Here is a 21,832-nt window from a genome sequence, read left to right on the forward strand (position 1 = left end):
CCATCCACAAACCAACGGACTGACAGAGCGCCTTAACAAAACAATTGAAGACATGCTTTCAATGTACGTGGATGTCGAACATAAAAATTGGGATGACATCCTCCCTTATATCACGTTTGCGTACAACACGGCGAAACAAGAGACGACGCGCATGACTCCGTTCACCCTTGTTCATGGCCGAGATGTACGAACGATGTTGGATGCAATGCTTCCACACGAATTTGACGACACCGAAACGGACGCCGATGTCTTCACGCAACGTGCCGAAGAGGCTCGGCAGCTCGCGCGTGTGCGGATCTGCCAGCAGCAAGACTACGACGCAGGCCGCTATGATGCCCACCGTAGAACCGTAAGCTATGAAGTCGGCGACAGAGTGTGGGTTTGGACACCCATACGGAAACGAGGCCTCTCCGAAAAGCTGTTAAGGCGATACTTCGGCCCATATCGGGTATTGCGGCGACTCAGTGATGTCACCTACGAGGTCGTCCCCGATAGCCCCAACTGTACGAGGCGCCGCCCGCACCGTCCTGAACTTGTGCATGTTGTACGCATGAAGCCGTATGTGAGCGAATGACTTTGCGAGAGACCCTCACTTCCGCAAGTGGCATTTCTGGTATAGCATCGGGACGATGCTCTTCTAAGGAGGGACAAATGACGCGTGTGCTCTAGGTAGACGACAACGACGATGGGAACATTAACGGACTCCGTCTAGTGGGTCAGTGGGATTTTGGCTAACGACGAAGAAGACGTGTCTCTGTTCCGTTTTGCTTAAACAGGTCGTCCTGCTGTTCTTGAAGAACGTCTCCCTGTCCTCTCTCGGCGTTGTACCGTGACAATATTACTGCATCTTTATGTGGTTAGTTTTCACAGTTTTTTGACGTCGCGTGACGGACAGACAAAGTAGACAAAGGGCTAATTGTGAAAAAGGTGTAGAGTCGGAAAGAATAATTTTTCTATTGTTCGGTCTAATCACGCATAATAGTTATGCACACATCATATCAGATGTGTGCGTTTTCACAGTTTTTGTGACATTGCGTGACAGACAGGCAAAGTTGGGTAGGCCAGAAAAATGTTTGACCAATCGAGGAAGGCTAGTGGCAGAAATGCAATAGAAACAGATAGAAATAGCTTTACATTACAGTAAAAGCTCGATGATACGATCACGGCTAATACGAATTTCCGGATGATACGAATTTTTCTGTGGTCCCGGCCGAGCCCCCTTACTTTGCAACGTGCTAGAGAACGGTTGTTACGAATCGATTTTCAGTCTGCGTCGGTTGATACGAATAAACGCCGCCCAACCGACGGCTGCGAAAGAGAACAGCGCGCAGTCACGCGCTTTCTCTCCTTCTCTTTTGGTGCGGAGGCGCGGCGCCGGACAGCGCAGACTCCGCGACTGGGCGCGAAGAGTTTGAAGCGGTGGCGCTTTTGGTGCTTTTGTACTTTTCCTCCTTTTCTGCGAGCCGTCAGATGGAGTGGCTGCTGCGCTTCGGGCCGCGTTCTTCGTGTTTGCGCCATTTTGCCTAGTCGCAGCGAGCTATGTCTCGCAAGCGGAAAGCACTCTCCTTTAAAGAGAAATTAGACATTCTTCGAAAGGTCGATGAGGATCCCAAGAGGAAGGGGACGGAGTTGGCTAAGGAGCTAGGCCTCGCAACGTCAACACTGAGCATAATTGTTGCACAGCGAGACTATCATGACAAACGTGCTTTCGTTCAACGTCAACGCGAAGCAAGCGAATTCGAACACGCTTATTTCTAACATACCGCGCACCGACAATGCTCTTAGCAGCGCGCCAAATCACGCGGCGGCTCCGACCGGCATTGCTCCGACACCGCCATAGAGCAAAAGCTCAGGAGAGACCCCTCAATGCCGCACGCGAAGGAACGGGGAAAAAAAAAAGAACCCGCGGCGGAAATTTCCTTCGCTCTCAAATTGCAAGGTCGCCGTTTCTGCATCGCGCCGGAACAAGCGTGTACGTACCGACTAGAGTGTTCTAGACAACCGTATTCTAGCACACACTAGTGCCGATGTCTCAGCCACGCGGATAAAATGGTAGTGAGCCCTTCTCCTCTATTTTCTAGTCACATGTTGACCTTGCACGCTGCGGCAGCAGCGCAGAGGGAAGCAGCGGCGGAGGCACAGTCGGGCCAACGAAACTGCCACGCCCGCAAACGCTCGCTTCCCGATAACGGCAGAAAACGAAACTTCAGGGGGCGGCTAAAATAAGCTGGCGCCAGCACGGCGGCGGGCGCACATGGAGTCGAAGGTGAGAGAGCTACGAGGGAGTTGAGAGGGAGGGCGAGGGGAGCCACCGAAGCGGCGGAGTTGACGCGGCCAAATCCGCTTCCCTGCCGCCCTGCTCCCTCACCTTCGACGGTCTCCGCGCGCACCCGTGTGCCGGCGCCGCCCGCTCGCTCCCTGAAGCTTCGTTTTCTGTCGTTATCGGGAAGCGACCGTTAGCCGGCGTGGGCAGTTTCGTGGCCCGCGCTTGCTATGCGCTTGCGCGCCGCGATATTTCATGACTAGCACCGTTCGTGCATCGTGCTATGGTGCACGAATACTTCAAAAATACGTCCTTTTAATTCGAACAAATTTTCGGGCCCCTTCGAGTTGGAATTATCGAGATTCGACAGTAGTTTTAATTGTGTTTCGATGATACGAATTTCGGCTAATACGAATATTTTTCGTGACCCCGTGAGATTCATATCATCGAGCTTTTACTGTATAGCGCCCAAGGATTCGTAAAAATACTGGAAATGTGATAACGATACGCCAGCAAAACAAAGGGCCAGACCACTTCAGCGTAAAATCTGCTTGGTGAAGATAGAATCCCTGATCAAGCAAGAAAACTGCGTGACACCGAAAAATCTGAACAAGTTTGTTTGCTACCAAGGGTGTTTAATATTTCAAATTGATGTACCCCCGCAGACTTGGCAGTAAAAGCAAAATTCAAATGCTAGAACAGTTATTTCACTCTTTTTCAGGACGTTATGCAAGAATGTCAATGCAACTAATTAAAATAAATTCTTTGTAGAAAGCATTTGGAGTGATTAGAACAACGTTTTGGTTGCCCCCACCGTTACTTATGTTTAGAAATTTATTTTCACTAATAATATTTATTGCATTCTTTACTGTCCGGCCTTCAACCTCGCCACTGGTCGCCAATCCAGCTTTCTGGCCAAAAAGTTTCACAACCCCTGGGCTAGATATAGACTGCTTGTGGAGTCGTGAAGAAATATGGAACATCAAACACGATGGACTACATGGAGGATGATGCATTTTCAACCGTAGATATAAATCGTCGTCTGAAAGTGATGATGATGGACATTAAGTGTAGATACATTTCCATTTTGGAAAGGCAAGCACGGCATGTTTCATTTTTTTTTTTTGCCTATTCTTTTAACTCGACTGATGGGGCTCAACGGATGGGGCTCGACTGATGCCATCGGTCTCATCAAGGTCAAATTAACGGAAGTAAATTGATACTTATCAAGTTGGCTCATTGCAATCATTTCCAGTTAAACCTGTTTATAACGAACCTCCATATAACGAATTCCTGGATATAACGAAGTTTTTGTATTCCCCGCCGTTACTCCATAGAAGCACATGTATTTGAGACCTCTACGTAACGAAGTGGCAGCGGGAGACCCCCTCGAAATAACGAATTTTCCTCACCGACAAGCTAGATATTTCACCCCAAATTTTGTCATTTTAGCGCGAGCAGCAACCGGAAGCACCTTCTCTGCCCCGACGGAATGCGAAGCGGTGACATCGCGCTTGGCGCGCTCGAATTCACGGTGACTGCTGTGGAGATGGGTTTGCACAAGGCTTACCCTACAAGCGACGGTCAGGAAAGGGCACGACACTCCTCCACTCCGCAACGCACAAAGGCGCTACGGCAGGGTTCGTCGACTCTCTGACAACGGCGTAGAGAAGGCTCCGGAGTCAGATCGCCAACAAACACTGGTTTATTCACCCAAGATACAGCACAGTGCGACAGTCACGGCGCTTATGGGCCAAGGCTCACTGCAAGACCGATCGAGTACGCACTCCCGCTGCACTAGGGCTAACCGGGTAGCGGTCCGCCAAGCGCGATAACGAGGAGTCGCGAGAACAAAGGTCTCATGTAACCATCTCGTTGCGAGCCTGTGAGCATCTGCCGCGGCGAGGAAGTGCTCAGCGGACAAGAGCTGGGGTGGAGAGGGTGGCCGGGGGCCGCCGCGCGGGAGGCAAATCAGGGCGCGTCCCGGTGATGTGTTCTCGCAGGGCAAGTCCAATCCCGGGGGGGACAAGCACGGTTTGCGCGGGAAAGTAGGTCCGGCGCGCTAGCCATCTCCGCCATGTTGCCATTATGGCGGCGGTTCCCAGAGATCGGGCTAAGTGCCACGCGTGAGCTCAGGGACGAGACGCGGGAAGGCAGCTCGATCCCCACACTGAGAGGCGAGAGCGAGCTCACGTGTGCGTGCGTGCGAGTGTGCACGAGGCGGGCCTGCATCCCTCGACCCAGCGATGTTGCCGCCGCGGGTGTGACCTTTCCCCCTCCCTTTATTCAAACCTGATCCGCCGCTTGCTGCAGCTGGCCTAGCCTGCCAAGCCGGCACTCTCCTTTTTCAGTTGATGTTGCCAAAGAAAAAAAAAAGTTTTTTCTTTAACACGCTGGCAGCGCCACTATTTGGTTACTGCGCAAGTCTCTGCGCTTCACTTCATTAACCTGACCCCTAGGCGATACTACAGAACGCTACAACGCCATCGTGTTGCTCACTCTTCAGTTTTGGTTTTGTGTCCGACCTGCACCGTATAGGCAATTTTCGGTCCAATTTTCTTGAAAAAAAAAAAGCTGCGAGTTAGAATTGGATAACTATAGTAAATCAGGCATTGTAAGCTATGGTTATTGCTTGAAAATCTTTCTGGGGCAGGCCACAAATAGGCATTTTCAACACCAGATAATGTGTGTTCAACGCAATGACTGTCTCTTAAGCTCCATCATGACAGACACTGCCACTAAAGGGGTCACTGCTGAGGTCAGGTGCGTGCATGCTGACTTTTCGGATTGAAACAAAGAAAGTTTGGGCACATAGAAATCCATGGGCACTGGCTGGGACTTACGGTCAAGATCAAAGTAACTGAAAAATATAAATAACTGGAGTTGCATTAGAGGAAGCTGATTGTACAAATGTAACCAAACTGCCACTCTGGTGAACTTTATTCCTAAGAACTGACAGCATAAACAAACACACACAATCCAGCCAGAACAGCAGTGCGAGCTTTTTCAGGACAGAGTCACGAGATCACGGGCCAAAACACTCCAATTTTAACAAAAATTTTCCAACTAATAATGATGCAGTTCTTGGAATATTGTGTTTTTTATGTTTCAATTGTTCCTAGATGTATTCCGTATTATTTTTTTCACTATAGTATTTAAATTAGCTATCTTCTGTGGCGAGTCAATTGTCAGCATGTGAAAAGAAAAAACAACCCCGCAATTTCCAAAATGGCATACCTCAAGATGCTGCTCGGCCTGGAAAAGCAGCTCTGATGCAACCAGACGGCTGACTAATAAGCACTTCGATATGTCTTCGGAAGTAGCAACAAATGGAGGCACAGAGTTAGGGGTGAGGCATTCAACTTTGGTAAAAAAAAGTATCGAGAAATTTTACGAGGGCCAATTGAGTTCCTTTTTACATCCCTAAAAAAGTGACTAAGAATCAAAATGCCATAGTTGCTTTAACACCTCTTGTAGCGATCATGAATATATCACCAAAATTTGCACCAATGTAGCCGATGAGGAGCTATCAGAAGAAAAATACATACCTCATAGTGAGTGTCGATAAAAAGTACATCGATCAGCTTGCTTTTAGCTGCACCTTGCAGCACTAGATACTGGCGCTTGTCAATATTATTATAAGTACACGGTAGCACAAAACACAATGAGGACAAGTATGTAAACAGGACGGCCGCTACTTCCTTATGTTTTCTGCTACCATACTGATAACGAATCATTACAAATTAGTCCAGTTGTCCATTTTATTATCATTAAAAGTTGCGTTGCACACAGTTTTTGTCTTTAACACGAACTGCTTAAATGCCTGCATATGTGAAACATGGGTCCTGCGTGCCGCCTGTGTGGCAACTTCTGTTGAATATTCACCATTTACTGTGGTACAGAAGGGGCTAAGGTAAGTAAAATTGGGGTAAAAATCCAGCGACTTCTCCACTCAGAACACTGAGGAGCCGAAGAGAAGAGTGGGCCACCCACCTGTGCCCAATGTTTCCCGCATTGCCGTGCAGGTAAAGCAGGGTGGGGGCCTGGCTGAACACCTCGGGCGGCTGCTTGATGAGCCAGGCATGCAGCGTGACCCCGTCGGGTGTCTTCAGCTGCAGGCTCTCAGCCGGCAGGCCCAGCATGCTCGGCGAGGGCACATACAGGCGCGAATGGGCTGGCTGCTCCGGGTGGTACAGCAGCCAGTCGCCCACCTGGTACACCAGCCCTGCCAATCAGCGAAGCAGTAGCAATGCTGCACATCCTTTTTCTATAGTTGCGGAAACACGAGCACACATTAAAGGAGTCCTGAACCACCCCAGGCTCAGTGAAAAAACCCAGTCCGTGGATAGCATACGCTGCTGTGAACATCTCGGCCAAGTTTTGTAGTCGTGCATGGCGCGTGGAGCTCGCAAGTGGCCCGCGAAATCACCTTTCTCGCAAACGCTCTCTTTTCAACAGAAGCCTGCTCCTCACTCTTTTATGGACGCCTTATTTCGTAATATAGCAGATTCCCACATATGGCTGCTATTGGCCAATATTGGTCAATCAAGAAGGGTGTTTGGATCAGTGCACTTCTACTATTACCGTGTATATTTATTGACCCAGTTTATTGAACAGGCTGAGCTAAGCAAAAATCTGCTTTCGAATTTCAATAAACGTACTTCTGGAAGAAACCGACTATCGTCCGCTTACGCTCGGCTGCCGCATAGGAATTATACTGTGGCCAATTTGCTTATCGGCGTTATAGCCATCGGGTCTCGCTAATTTCAACAAGATTTGAACATTGAACTAGCCTCGAATGACGCGAAACTTTAGGTCAGGCCACACGCACACTTGCCAGCGTGAGCTCACTCCTGGTTAGACGCCTTGGCAGACTTTGCTTCTCACTGAGCGACTGACAGGGCGTCAAATTGCACGAGTTGAATGTGGCTACTATCCGTCAGTCAAGCGCAAGCAAATGAGCGAGAGCACGCATTCAGGTCCTGTCTTACGCGAAGCAAATGTCGCGCATACGCACTACAGCTGCATGTAGCTGTCATCTGCTACGTAGCGTAGGTACCGTAGCCACAGCAGGGTGCCGCGACGAGTCCGCCTATTGAGCGCACTGCGGCACACTGAGCACAACTGTGTTTGGCGCATCGTACGCGTCAGAATCAGAAGCAGTGCCATCTACGTGAACATCCAAAATCGATATTCAAGTGCATGCCATGGTGACATTCAATAGGCAGAACGTTGTGGGCATGCCCTGCTCCGTCGTAGCCTTCGCAGTGCAAGGAGGAGTGGAAGCACTGCGTAGGGAACGTTTCATTCCCAGTAACTCCACTTCTGCTGAATGCATGACGTACTTTTTGCAGCAAAGTATTTCTGAAATAGTGTTCCAATTCCTTTCTCTACTTCAATAAAAAGGGGTTCAAGGCCTGTTTAAGAAATGAGATCTCGGGAAATAGATCTATTATATTTTAGTTTGATACTAAGGTTGGTCGCGAAATACTGGACCTGGCACCATCAACATTATCGCAATGTCATGAAAGAGAAAGATTTGCCAAGTCTGAAAAAAAGAAAGGTAAAATTCTGTAAACATTCATACTATTGTAGTGGTGCTCGAGCAAATGCAAGATTCTGTAATAAATAAATAATTGAATTAATTATAAAGATTTCTGCATATTTTTCTTTTGGCTGTGCTCGCATATCGCGGCCACAGTGATTTGAAGAATGGGACAAGCCAATGTATCGCAATGTCATGATGCAAGCACCTCCTGGGTACTGAAACAAACTATGTTGTAGAAGCAATAGTAAATGGGCTGTGTCAAACAAATGGTAGCCATGACACACTTCTGGCTCCTGCAATTGGTTTTGGCACCTTCGGTACACCAGTTTTTTTTTGTGTGTGACAAGCAATTCTAACTGCATTGTGCTGTCGTGTTTGCTTCCTTGCCTCGCAGAAATGTGCAGTACAATATATGCGCTAAACACTATTTCAGAATGAATGTCTAGTTGACAGTGAGACCTAGTGTTGTGTTTGTCGTTGCTTTTGCCATGCTGTTTCATCATGAACTTACCCCACATTGCCCAGTTTTCCCTCCAGTTGTAGCATTAAGAGGAAGAACTAAAATTTACCAGGTCTGGTGTTTTTCATAGCGATCTTGGCTCAACAGATGACAAAGAACAAGGATGAGAAGAAAGCAAGACATGGAAAGCCATAATGGTGGCATATCCATAGTGTTAAAGTCTTGGAAGTTTACACCACATGACGGAAGGACCTTCATTATATTCAGAGCAGGCAAGTGGTCGTAGAATAATATACTCGTTGAGGGAAGCAGAACATACTCAGGGTTGGCAGGGAATTAGACAACATTACAGGAATCAGATAATGTCGCAAAAAGAGACACAGGTAAATAAGATTGCTGGGAGAGGCCACCCTCCTGACCTTCGTTATACCAAAGTTGCATCTTGCACAAAAAATACCTTCATTAAATCTAATATTCGCTATTACTATATAACGGTGAGAAACTTTTGGGCTTACTTTGTTATATCCAATAATTCATTACACCAATGTTCATTTTATAGAGGTTGTTCTGTACACTGATTAGAAGCCATTTAAGATTACTCTGCAATGCACTGGCCTTAACTCTTTCGTTACCGTGTCTAAACATCTTTCTAATGTTAAACATTTCCATTTCAATTCTTCTACTAACAACATGCACCATCTGAAATGATGACTAAACTTTATTTATTTGTGAGATTTGATGAATTTTTGCAGATTGGGGAGTCTCGAAAAATAACACTTTGACTCGAGGTACTGGCGAAACTAACCTCCAGTGCTCCTAGCACCTCCATAAAAAGGCGCAAAACTTGCACTTTGGTTGACTCGGCAACATAATTTTCAAATGACAGCAGCAGTGAAGACACAGAAGCTTTTTTCGAGTTGTCAATTTTGCAAACCAACGAATATGCTATGTTAACGATATCTCAGAACAACGGCACATGCTCATGAGTGCGTGTTATTTTCATAACTGTGTTCGACGAATATCAAGTGCAACTTTATTTTGCCCACCGCAAGTTGCTTTTATTCATCAGCACTTCGACCAGCATTTGTACAAATTATTACGAGCAATCTATCCCGTCGTGTGGGGTTTTCGCTAACAAAAGAGTACGCAGTCAATTTCAGACCGACCTGCGACCGAAACTTGACTAGCTGTCTAATCTCTTACATTTTGAACACCACCCGTGCAAGTGCCACCCGCCCATTACTGTACAATATTGTGCATCCCTACACAATACTGTACCAGAACTGAACAAAGCATGTGGAGGCTCCAGCACCAGTTGAATACGCGCTAGCCCACCTTGCTTGCCCAGAAAAGCTGACTGAACGCAGCAATCACGCATGAGGAGGCTTCTGCATGCTCCCTGACCTGACCCATTACTTTGCGAGCCTAAAGAATGCAGTAAAATACAAACCAAGTGGCTGCTGCAATGAGTAAGAACAAACGCTCCATGTACAATAAGAACTTAACCATTTTCACATTTGCGAAGCTACTGCTTATTCTAGCATAGCATAGTATTGACAAAACAAATCTTAATTTTTTTGCATGATCTGACTTGCAAAAGTTGGGAACCAGGAACCAGGTGCATATTTTGTATATTTCAGATTTTTCTTTACTGACAGTACTAATACTAAAAATAGCAAATTATTACTTTTCTTCTGTGTTCTTTGATGTGCTTTTTTGAACTCAAAAATTGTCCAAGCAATTATTACTGCTATACACCCTTTCAAGACACCAGCGATCAGGCTATAATTTTATTTATTGCAGTATATGTTGTGACTACTATGTCCTGAAAGCAAATTTTAAAACAAAAGCATTGAAGATGAGCACACTTCTACTGGTAACGAAAGAGTGAAAGCACTCCACAGATGAAAACTTGGCAAAAAACTTGGCAAAAGTTCATTGACCCAAACGACACATTAAGATATTGCTTTCCTACATTTTTGAATAGTTTCAGCACCCCATTTACAATTATCCTTCAGGTGAGCAAAATTTGGCCAATAAAATAACATCACAGTACAAACGAAGCTAGTAGCACTGGATGTGAAATACAGACAGTGCAGTTAATCTATTATTATCAGAGACAAATGTAAAAAACAAGGAGACTGTATTTCAGGATCCACACACATCTACAGTTCGCAGAGAACAGATCAGCTTTGTAGTTTAAACTGTTGAATCCAATTGGTCCCTCAGTCTGAGAATACATTTGCTAACCCCTTAACGGCCATGACAAATTATGAAATATTTTTAAGAGGGCGCAATTGTTTCCACGCCTTGCATACTTTGCACCATTATTTCAAAGATGTTTGGCAAATTTTCTGGCAATCTTTTGAAAAAATTGATAAAAATGCACGATGAGTGAACTCGTCATCAGCACCAGAGGGCGCATGTGATGAATTATCTCACTATCGGCAGTTAAGCGATTAAAATTTTCTGGTGTGCTGTAGCAGCTCACACAGCACAAAATATTCTTTCATGTAACAGAAATGATGCACAACAGCTATTAACGCAAACAAGCAGAACTGAATTCTGGTACAGAGACAAGGGAACACATTGAAGACATGTGCAACAAAAAAGTCCCACAAAACAATATTCCAGCCAGATTATGTATGCCTTGAGTACTGACAAAGCTAATGCCACAGCCGAAATCAATGTGGCATGGTGTTCTGGTAGAAGTTTTTGTAAATAAAATAAAAATAAAGTTAATTCTTATTTGACACTGAGCAAATCAAAACCAGGAGCACATCGACATGCAACTATAGGAGAGGTACAACTGGGCATATCAGATCTTTCCCACTTATTTTAATTATATTGAGTGAAAGGTGAAGAATGCAGCGGCAAGGGTGCCTCAAAGGATACTGTTAAAAGGAGATTTTTTTTTTGTGTAACCATACAACCTTTCTGAAAAATCAGCTGTGCCAGGATAGCACAATTGTAATCCTTGGAACTGGATTACTTGGAGGCAGAAATTACTTCCATGAGAAATAAAAAGTTCCGATCTACTAAAAATTTCACTAATCAAGTTGTTTACGAGTTAAGGCACATATTGCAATTTACGAATTATAGCCGGTGAGTTTGCAAGAATGAATTCTGATGACACAGGTTAATGGTAATTCCTTGGTAATGCCGCAGGCTGTTTTCATTTCACTTCAAAAATTCAAAAATTGCACACAGCCAATCAAACTACTTTTTCATTTGATTTCAGCCCATGAGCAAGGCGATGAGGAAAACTGAAGACGACGAAGTGGAGAACGCGTGAGGCGAAAGCTCGCGCTAGCGCCATCGCAGCAGTTGGATGAATAAACCGCATCCGACGGATGTCAGTCTCTGTCTTCAACATAGTTTATGGTGCCGAGACCCGGGAACGAACCAGGAACCTGTCGAAGCGTCAAGCTCAAACTTCATAGTCGGTTCGACTCCCGCACCGTCACGGTCAACGCATTGGAGGTAAACAAAAGAGTTGTGGCGCGAGGAAAAGAAGAAGGAAAACCAAGGGGAGACAGGATAGGGCGCCATTCCTGTCTCCCCTTGGTTTTCCTTCTTTTCCTCGCGCCACGACTCTTTTGTTTAGCTATGCACCAACTCGCCCAACGCACTACCTTGCTAAAGCGTTGGAGGTACTGGAAGTCTTCACCGTGAAGACTCCAGCCATCGGACAAGATTTCCTCGCACAGTTGTGTGAACGCCCAAGATGCTTGTGGCAGATGAGAATCGACTGGGTGATCGGCCGATACCGACAATCAGTGTCCTTATAGGATCAGTTTACTATTGGCACATAGTGATAGGAAGAATAGAGCGTCTAAGCAGCGACCTATGTGCAGTTGAGACAATCTTCAGGTGGCTGGTGCAAGGCATCTATCTACCCAGTAAGGCCCACCATTGCCTTGCTTAAATGTAACTCCAGCACATTCCTGTAACTCCTGCCCTATTCCTTGCATGTGAGCAGAATGGGCAAGCTGCATATGACATTGCTGACCCAACTGAGATGTGGCGACTCGATGCAATAAGGATCACCGACCCTGAGAATACCACCGGCGTTTGTGACTAAGCGGCAGTGACTCAGTTCACACAGTACACGCACAAGGAAGCTGGCCGTTATGTGGTTCCTCTCATGATAAGGCACCAGGGAAGACTGAATAGCACAAACCGAAGTGTTGCCAAAAACCAGCTCAGACGCCAGCTTCAGTGCTTCGAATAACAGCAGGAGCTACTCCGGGAGTATGACCGCACCATCAGTCAGTACTTCAAAGAAGATCACGCCGAACGTGTCGACACCTCTCTAGAGCCCAAAGCGACGGTTTACTACCTTCCACACCATGCAGTCATCCGTCGGGAAGCTACTACTACAAAGACACGCGTAGTGTTTGGCGACTCTTCCCATGAACGTGGCGAGTCATCGCTCAATGATATCTTGGACAAAGGGGTGAAACTTGGTGCCGAGCTCTTGCAACTGCTTGTACAGTCCAAGATGAAACCAATTATCCTGACAGCAGACATCTGCAACACTTTCCTTCAAATTTCAATTCGACAAGAAGACCGTGACGCTCTCCGCTTTCTGTGGGTCGACCGACTGTCCAGCGAAGAGGGGAAAATACCTTCCATCGTCGAATGGCGAATGGCTCATGTATCTTTCGGAGCGTCGTCTAGCCCTTTCATTCTATCTGCTACTTTGCAGCATCCCTTCGAAATGTGGAAAAAGACTCGGCCAATAATAGCTACACGCCTAAAGACATCATTCTACGTGAACGACCTTGTCATAGGAGCTTCCAATGAAGAAGAGGCCCTCGCAACCTACCGTGTTGCACTGGCTATTTTAGCTGATACAAGTATGGAGTTAAGAAAGTGGTGCTCCAACTCCAGCGTTCTTTGCCGTCAATTCCTCAAGGACAACACTTCTCTCGACAACATTGGTGAAGCAAACAAAGCAACAAAGTTGCTTGGCTTAGTATGGGACTGCAACGCTGACGATATTGTGCTTACCACCACAGTTGTTCCTACCAAAGCCACGAAATGCACCATTCTGCAATCACTCGCAAGACTCTACGATCCGTTAGGTCTCATGGCTCCATCTATCATTCGAGCGAAATTATTGTTCCAGCAGCTGTGGCGTAGGAACTCAATATGAGACGAGCCATTACCGAAAGACGTCGAGAAACAGTGGGAAGGCTGGACATCCGAACTACCGACGCTCTCCTCACTGCAAATTCCAAGCTGCGTCATCTGTTACACTCCGCGACAGATTCCACCGTTTGAGCTTCACCTGTTCTGCGATGCAAGCCCACTGGCAAACGGTCTAAGGTTCAGCTGCTCATGAACAAATGCAGGGTCGCACCACTGAAGACTACCTCGCTGTCACGCCTAGAGCTGCCTGCGTGCCTGTTGGCTGCCAGGCTGTGCAACTACCTCCGAGGATTCCAGAAACATCCAGCTGTCAGGGCGTGTTTTGGAGCGACTCATCAATAGCCCTACACTAGATTGCTGCTGACGCTAAACGATGGGAGACTTTCGTGAGAAACCGTGTTCTCGAATCTAACGCTTGACTTCGGGGTATTCTTGGAGGCACTGTGCAGGCAACGACAATCCAGCAGGTTTGCTCACGTGTGGAGCAGCAGCCCTGTCATTGTTGCGCAAGTCTCTCTAGTGGACCAGTCCTACGTGGTTGTCACAGCCTCATTTGCAATGGCCTGCGAAGATTTGTTCTGCTCCTTCACCGGAGTCCCTTTCTAGCGAGACCAGTGAAGAGATATCCACTTGCCCCACCACAGTAGTGGCACCCCCTGCACCCCCACACGAGCCACTGCTTAAGGTTGCAAGCTTTGGACGCCTCTCCCGATTACTGCGAGTAACAGCTTGGATCATGAGGTTTCGTCGGAACGCTTCGCAGAACACACCATCTTCTACCAGACCACCGACGGTGTCAGAGTTGCAACAGGCGGAGATGTATTAGTTGAGGCTTGTCCAACACTTCGCATTCGCAATCAAAGTCACGGCCTTGGAGGAAGGACAACGAATTCCCAACACCTCCAGTGTGCTGACACTACAACCGTTTCTCGACCATGACAGAGTACTTCATGTAGGAGGCCAACTGCAGTAGCTTAACGACAGAGAGGAATTGAGGCATCCGATCTTGCTTCCTGCAGATCACTGGTTCACCGACCAGTGATCAATGATGCAATGCACATACGACTCCTACATGGAGGAGTTCAAATCACCCTCCGGGACCTTCGGGAACACTATTGGATCCTCCAGAGGCATCAGCACAGTGAAGGGCATTCCGAAATTGTGCTTAGCATGCCACCGACGGCACCTACTTCCCGAAGCTGCCCATGTAGCACTCTTGCCAAGGCAAAGAATTAGTGACGCAACACTCTATTGCCATGCTGAATTACCCTCCACTGTAAAAGTGTACATCGTTGTCTTTTTTTGTGCTGTGATGAGGGCAGTACACCTGGAGTTCACCACAGATTTAACAGCACAAGCAGTTTTACTAGCCTTCAGGCGCTTTGCAGCCCGGCGTGGAATTCCTGCTATCGTGCACTCTGACAACACGAAAACATTCCGCTGCAGCGCCAAGGCTTTGTGCTCCCTTTTCGAAGACAATGTTCAGGACTATGCCAGCTCTCACCGAATCCAATGGCGCTTTATTGTTGAATGTGCACGGTGGTGGGGAGACTTTTGGGAGCGTGTAATCCGCACAATTAAGAATGCACTAAAGCGTTGCCTGGCACGGAGTAGCTTGAGCTACAACGAGCTACTCACCGTGCTTGCTGAAGTTGAGGCGGCAGTCAACTGTCGTCCGCTCACCTACTTGAAGGATGACGTCTCATCCACAGCAGTTCTGACGCCCTCACAATTGTTAGTCGGCAAGCGTATCGTCACTTTGCCAACCAGAACAAGAAAACTCTTCTCTTACTGCCACTGTGACTGACCTTTGACGACAAGCTCAGCATCGCGAACAGCTGCTTCAGAGGTTTTGGAAGCAGTGGAAGAAGGAATACCTTCTGTTCCTGCACGTTGCTCACCACAGCAAGCCTGTGCCGTCATCGAACTTAAAGCCCGACGATCTTGCCATCATTGAGGACATTAATGCGCCGCGCTGCCTCTGACATAGAAGATTGGCCGTGTTGTTAAAGCGTCTCAAGGAAGAGACTGCATTGCGCGGTCTTTCCTGATACTACTTTTGAATGGCCAGCAAGTCCGACGTCCTGTACAGCTGCTTTACCTTCCGGAGATGCACACGTGTGAAGAAAACTGAAGACGACGAAGTGGACAACGCGCGAGGCGAAAGCTCGCGCTAGCACCATCGTAGCAGTTGGATGAATAAACCACATCCGACGAACGTCAGTCTCTGTCTTCAGTGTATTACTTTTCCGTTGGCATGCAGTAAAAATCACAATGCGAAATCATGACCCCCAAGATGCTACTGTGCCATGCATATTAAAGGCAATTCAAACAAGCTGCTATCTCAGTGGCCATGAAGACCTGCTGCACTTATTGAAGTAATTTGACCAAGTGCTACCAAGATGAAAAGTGCTAGGTAAAAGCAAAATGCCTTTGCATCACTTCCTGGTAGAATGCAGTTGCGTACCAGACTACAGCCACTCCAACACCTGCTCCAATTCTTTTCACTGTGCACACACCAAGATCTGTAGTGGCCACTTATTGTATCACCACTAGGTGATTGCGAGAAGCAGCACAGATGCTAGCTGCAACTACAGGTGGCGCTGCGAGCCTTCTCTACTCGACCGTAGCCATGGCTTGGCATTCATAGTTTCTCCAGTTGCCAATTGCGGGCTCCAGTAGCTGTTCAGCCTCTCCCAGTCGCCTGTTGGCGGTCATCAGCAGCCACCACAGAGAGCAGTTGATGTGCTCGTGCATTCCCTTTCATAAAAGTGATGTGACTACGTGTCATGGGGTTTTATTGCACAAGGAAAACCTTAACTGTGCTTTACACACCACCTAACATCTGGAGCCTTAATAGCCTCAAGGTTTCTACTAACATTTCAACTTCTCCTCCTACAACATAGCAAACATGGTTACAGGGAAAAGTCACACAAACATCGCTGATCATGGAGAGATATGGGTTTCTGTTCGCATAAGCGCGAAGCAAGGCAAGCATATTGATGGCTACTTTTGTTCAGTTCTATTGTTTTGCACTCAATGCTCAAGGGTAGGCAAGCAAGATACCAGCAACATCACCTTGCATGTTGTTTTATGCAGCATGTTTCGAGCAGCCGGTATAGCCGAGCTCATAGGTACACCACAAACCTAGGATTAAATCTGGACTTCTTTTCTTGCCCCTTTAATGTGTGGCTAATAACAAATGTGTTTATAATGGCATACATTGTTCTGAGCCATGGAAGAGCCCAAGATAGCTTCTACAGTAAATAGCATTTAAAGATATATTTGTCGCCAGAAACAAATTAAACTATTCTGCGCTCAAAGCCACAAGCTGGCACCTAGCGCCTGCGGTAATGGTAGCTAATCTTCAGCAGCAAAACTAACGAATACATCATTCCACCACTCTCATTTATTGCCCTCCTGGAGACACAAATGGCCATTAAGGACAGCAAAATGCAGTTGCTGTACGCGTCACCTTCTCGTCCTCGTTAGGTGGGCTGTTATTCGTTCACTACGAATCAAAACCAATTAGGCAACCAACAAGCCTTAAAAAATGCCAGTTGTAACTTTCACAGCATTACAAAGATGTCATCATATCAATAACTACACATTCAAGGGCATCACACATGAAGTAGCTTGATTGTTATGTTCTTGCGTAAACTCATGTTGCACGTTGTGTTATTTTGCATAATGTTGGGTACAATGTAAAGCCATTAATCAAGCGGTGCTTTGGCTGTATTGCTGAACATAATTCAAGCAAGGAATTGTAATAGTTTGGTGTTCATTCATCTTACAATCTGCTGAGGGAAACTTGGTACAGCCACAAACTCCCAAAGACAGGACGAGAAAGTGTAAACTACCAAATGGTTCTGCGTCTGCACATGCTCAACCCGCCACAGTGGCAGTTATGGTGTTGCACTGCTAAGCACGAGGTCATGGGTCCCGGCCGTGGCTGCCACATTTCGATGGGGCGAAATGCAAAAAATCCCATGTCCCGTGCATTGGGGGCAAGTTAGTGATCCCCTGGTGGTCAAAAGTAATCTGGAGTCCCCCGCTACAGCGTGCCTCATAATCAAATCATGGTTTTGGCACGTAAAACCCTAGAATCCATCCATCTCCACATGCTCAAGTGACTGCAGCCCGCATAAGGGCAACATTTCATTGAAATAAACCAGTTGGTAGTTAGCACTTGCTCATACTGTCTGGTGTGTCCTTGTGTGTTAGCCGTGAGTACACTCACGGTACTCTCATAGAAACTAACGCTACGGCGCCTTGTACGAGTGCCTTAATCACTCAGTTTCACTCAGCGCATTACATGAAAAAGAATGCAAGCTCATGTTGCTTTAGATATGGCATGCACAGAAGGCTGGGTATATACCTCACACCAGGGGACGTATTCTGAAACGTTCCACTTCGGCGATATTTCGCTTTTCGCCTTCAGATGCGCGCTGATTGGCTGTTTTAGCAAAATTGGATGAGCTGAGTGGCTGGTTTAGCCCGACGTCATTCAATTTTGCTCTACCAGCCAATCAGCGCGCATCTGAAGGCGAAAAGCGAAATATCGCCCAAGTGGAACGTTTCAGAATACGTCCCCAGCACACTATCGCTACAGCAGCAAGGCGCTGCGGCCAGAAATACCCGCACTGTATCTTCGACCGCCGATAACATTGTCTACGGCGTGAGACACGAACTCAACCGGAGGCGCACTTTGCGCTCTCGGGGCAGCGCGGTTCAAATGCACATCGCAGCTGCCGCTAGTTCACTGCTGTAACAGCCCAAGGAAAGTGCGCCTATCGGAGGCGGCGGGGAAGGCGTGCGCATTTCCTGTAATCGCAGCGAAGACAGGTTGCCTTCGCCCTCTCCACTGCGACACAAGGACACAGCGGACGCCTCGCGTGGTCGACAGCACGTTTTGTTCCTCCACGCTGGGCCAACGCCACTTCGAACGGTGAGTACGAGCGTCCTCTTATCTCCTCAAAGTTCGATACAACGCCATGTGACCTGGCTGAAAGTTGCACGAGGACACGACGCGAGGTAAACAGCGCCTGTGTGTAGGAACGGCAAAACAAGAGCGTCGCTCTCAACGCATGTCCAACGACGGGGGCGGCGTACCTGTAATTGCGAAGACTAGCAGGAGCAGCGCTAGGATGCTGCTGCAGTACCAGTAGATGACGAATATGGTGACGAACGAGACTCCGCACACCATCCAGCACTTCCGAAGCACGAAAAGCACAACCCGGCTGACGATCCGGATGGTGGCAAAGTCCGGGTTGCTCTCGGGGCTCTTGGCCGCGTTCGGCCGCACGGAGTCCGGCGGTCGCATGGTGTCGGCCACCAAGTAGGCGCTGTCCGAAGGCGATCCATTGCCCTGCGGAGGGTGTATCTTAACCATCGGCGGGCTGGGCGCTCATGACAGCCTCTGGATGAGTGCCATCGAATTTAATTTCCCGATACAATGAATCGCTGCGTCAGAAACCGAAAGGAAAATCTAGGGACCCCGCTCTGCTTCCAGCCGCGCCACTGTGCAAGTAATCTTTCTCTGGCAGGGATTGTGGCGCTGGCATCGCACTATTTTCATGACGCATTTTTTGTATCGTTGGCGCGTCATGCCGTTCTGGTTTGCCCACGGTAGTATTCTTCCACTGTGGGTTTACCGTTTAGTTCATATTATACCATAACACAGACATACAACGCCCTCATACTCAAGTCAACAATCCACACCTTATCAAGAAGTGGCCAAGGCCGTTTTGATAGTGACTCCGGTACTTACTGTTTTGCTGCGGTGAATGTTGCACGTGAGTGTGTATATAGTTTTGAGCGAGAGAAAAAGGATTAAGGAAATGCATACTGAAATTATAGAATGAAAAGCATATAGAATACCTGGTTTAACTCAAGCAGGCTAGGTAACTATTTGTAATCTCCTCGTTTCAAAGGAGATGCCAATAGATCATCATCATCATCATATATCACGGTTTCGTGAATCATTTCGCAAGCAATAACTGATTATTGAGTTTGCTCATCCGACAAATGCGCGCATTGTTTTTTCGTCAGACGGTTTCGAACGCAACGATGGACGGTCGTGAGAAGGAACCATAGATCCGTATAGTTATGTGCAGTACGCATGCGGGCTAGCTCTGTCGCGCGCGGCGCTTAGGTTCACGGTTGCAGAACGGTTGTTCGTCGCTTTTGTGTCAAAAATATTCGGTGAATGGTCCGGACCAGCATGGGAATGTTTTCCTTCGTGGGCTGCGGTCCTCGTGGTGCTGAGACATGAACCCCGTTTTCAAACAGAACCCGTGGCCAGAACGTTTAATAACGCTCGCTGTCGTTTGGACGATGGAGTATGTGGATAACAAGAGTTGCCGCGTGGGGCTTGCCATATACAGCGGTCCTGCCATACCATACCATTCGCAATCCATACCGGAGAGTGGAGATCGCGGTAATTCTACTGATTTACCTCCTCGTAATGATACGTGAGAACTGGACCACTTCCACGCCTGGATCGAGTAGCATGCGCTGACCCATTCCAATTTCTATATTCTTGTACTACTTGCGCTTGTGTGCCTCGTAATAAAAAAAATGCGGCCAGCTTGGCACTAGCGGTGTCAACTTGAAGAAACAGCGGAGCTGGGCGACGATCCTTAGCAACTAGTTGATGTAGGCTGGGCTGGGCTAGGGTTGGGCTATCATGGCAAGGCTTGACTAGCTTGACGCTTGGCTTGATTCTCGCGTTCTCGGTGTCCCGGATCGGCTCGGCGACGTCGCATATCGGTGGCTTTGTTGGCGAGATAGGCTGCATCGGCACGAAGACGGCGATTCCTTTCCCGCGTGGCTTGAAGGTGCTTCTCTCGTCGGGCAGCCTCATCTTCCGGCGTCAAAGTGCGCTTAGATCGAGCCATATCTCGGTAGAGCGGAGAAATACATGGGCGCCGCCGCGCGCACGCTTTGGTTAGCGCGCCCACATGACTCTGCTCGACACGTGCCCGTATCTCGGTAGAGCGGAGGAATGCCCGGTACAATTCTAGCCACTGTAGCCCGGGCGCCGGCCATAGAGTTCCTCACTATATTACCTAGAGGGAAATCTGGCGCTGCCGCACTGTGATATGTAGACAGCGTTGCATGTAGGCTCTCTAGTGGTATGCATGGGAATCAGTGTTGCCAAACCAATTTTTGGGAAATACCCTACGTCACAGTCAAAATACCCTATCTTACCTACATAACTTTTTTATTACCCTACATTTTACCCTACGCCTAAAATATCACAGCGTAATAATAAATTACAGACTATACTTCAACGTACGACGGGATAGCAGTGCGGTGGCGCTAAAGTCGGTAGCGACTGTCATCGAAATATTTAGCAAAAATAACAAGCGCATATCAAAAGCGAGCGTACGCGCCTTAGCGCACATCGTCTCGCAGAAGTAGAAGGGAGCGAGTGAGAGAGAAATTAAAGTCTATATTGAGCAAAATATTGTGGTCTGGCTTCCTATTCCGGTGTGGGTTGTTGTGTTGCATTTAGGAAGTGGCCATACCAAAAAAAAATGTAGCAGTTGTACCCAAAAGGCGACGCATCAATTGCGATAGCAAATTAGTGGAGAGCTATACAGAGTAAAGATAGTAGTTTTATCAGCTGTATAAACTTCGGACATGCTGCAGCACCAGCGCAGAACTGTTGTCGACGCCGTCGGCATCTTGCCCGCGTTCGCTCCGCACGCGCGCGACGTTGGTGACTGTTGCGGCTCGGAGGTTTTCGACAAGATCAGAACGTGACACTCGTCGAGCAGCGTCGGAAGTCTTTACCACATTCTCGCCTCGCAGCGTTTTTTATATAAATATGCATTTGGTGCCGCAGCTAAACGTCGGCTCCCCTCCCTAACTCCCTCCCGTCCTCCCACGGCCTTTCGCGCGACGGAAGAAGTCGCGTTTGCTCTATATATACATGCTGATTGTAAAGGAGAAAAGAGACGCCTAATTCTGCAGCCCTTCAGGGAGCATGGCGCAGAACGCGCGTTTGCTCTCCGCCATGCGTTCGCTCCCCGTGAAAGCACGCGTCCCTCGCGCTTTCACTCGCACATACAGAATACGGTGCGCGGCGACTATTCATCGCCGTTGTACGTCATGCGGAACCTCACGGCGACGGCGACGCCGATGGCAGAAATCCGCTTTGAGTATAAATAATAAGGCGTAGCAAATTAGGTAAGCAAAGGCGGCCATACCACAGATTGGCGCTCGGCGCGAGCCGTCGCACACAGCTCCGATTCTGACGGTTCCTAAACTGTCTATAGGAAAATGATTTGAAAAGGTGGGTGAGGTGGTTTGGTTTTATGATGCAAAAGACAGCGCAAGGGCAAACCAGGGATAAAGTGAAGAACAAGCAATAAAATACGAGGGAATTGGGCGCCCT

The 21,832-nt window shown here is 47.7% G+C and overlaps 2 protein-coding genes across 5 annotated transcripts in view; one reads left to right on the plus strand and one right to left on the minus strand.

The window, feature by feature from the left end:
- Positions 1 to 21,832, minus strand: part of LOC119461824 (protein ABHD13-like) — a 116,090-nt gene that overhangs the window by 55,908 nt on the left and 38,350 nt on the right. Inside the window, exons 1-2 of one of the 4 annotated variants that reach the window (XM_037723197.2) lie at positions 18,541 to 18,957; positions 6,257 to 6,488 (exon numbers count right to left, since the gene is read on the minus strand). The exons of 2 other annotated variants lie outside the window; for them this stretch is intronic. In XM_037723197.2, the coding sequence (XP_037579125.1) occupies positions 6,257 to 6,488; positions 18,541 to 18,820 (512 nt within the window). In that variant the 5' untranslated portion in view covers positions 18,821 to 18,957. Of the gene's footprint in view, positions 1 to 6,256; positions 6,489 to 18,540; positions 18,958 to 21,832 lie in introns of those variants that run through there. One more of the 4 variants, XM_049672278.1, reaches the window with a different exon arrangement.
- LOC119461825 (epoxide hydrolase 1) overlaps positions 18,139 to 21,832 on the plus strand; it is a 118,028-nt gene continuing 114,334 nt past the window's right edge. Inside the window, exon 1 of the mRNA XM_049672275.1 lies at positions 18,139 to 18,376. The gene's annotated coding sequence lies outside the window, so the exon portion shown is untranslated. The remainder of the gene's footprint in view (positions 18,377 to 21,832) is intronic.

The sequence above is a fragment of the Dermacentor silvarum genome, chromosome 8, assembly GCF_013339745.2.
Source record: "Dermacentor silvarum isolate Dsil-2018 chromosome 8, BIME_Dsil_1.4, whole genome shotgun sequence".
Taxonomy (NCBI): domain Eukaryota; kingdom Metazoa; phylum Arthropoda; class Arachnida; order Ixodida; family Ixodidae; genus Dermacentor; species Dermacentor silvarum.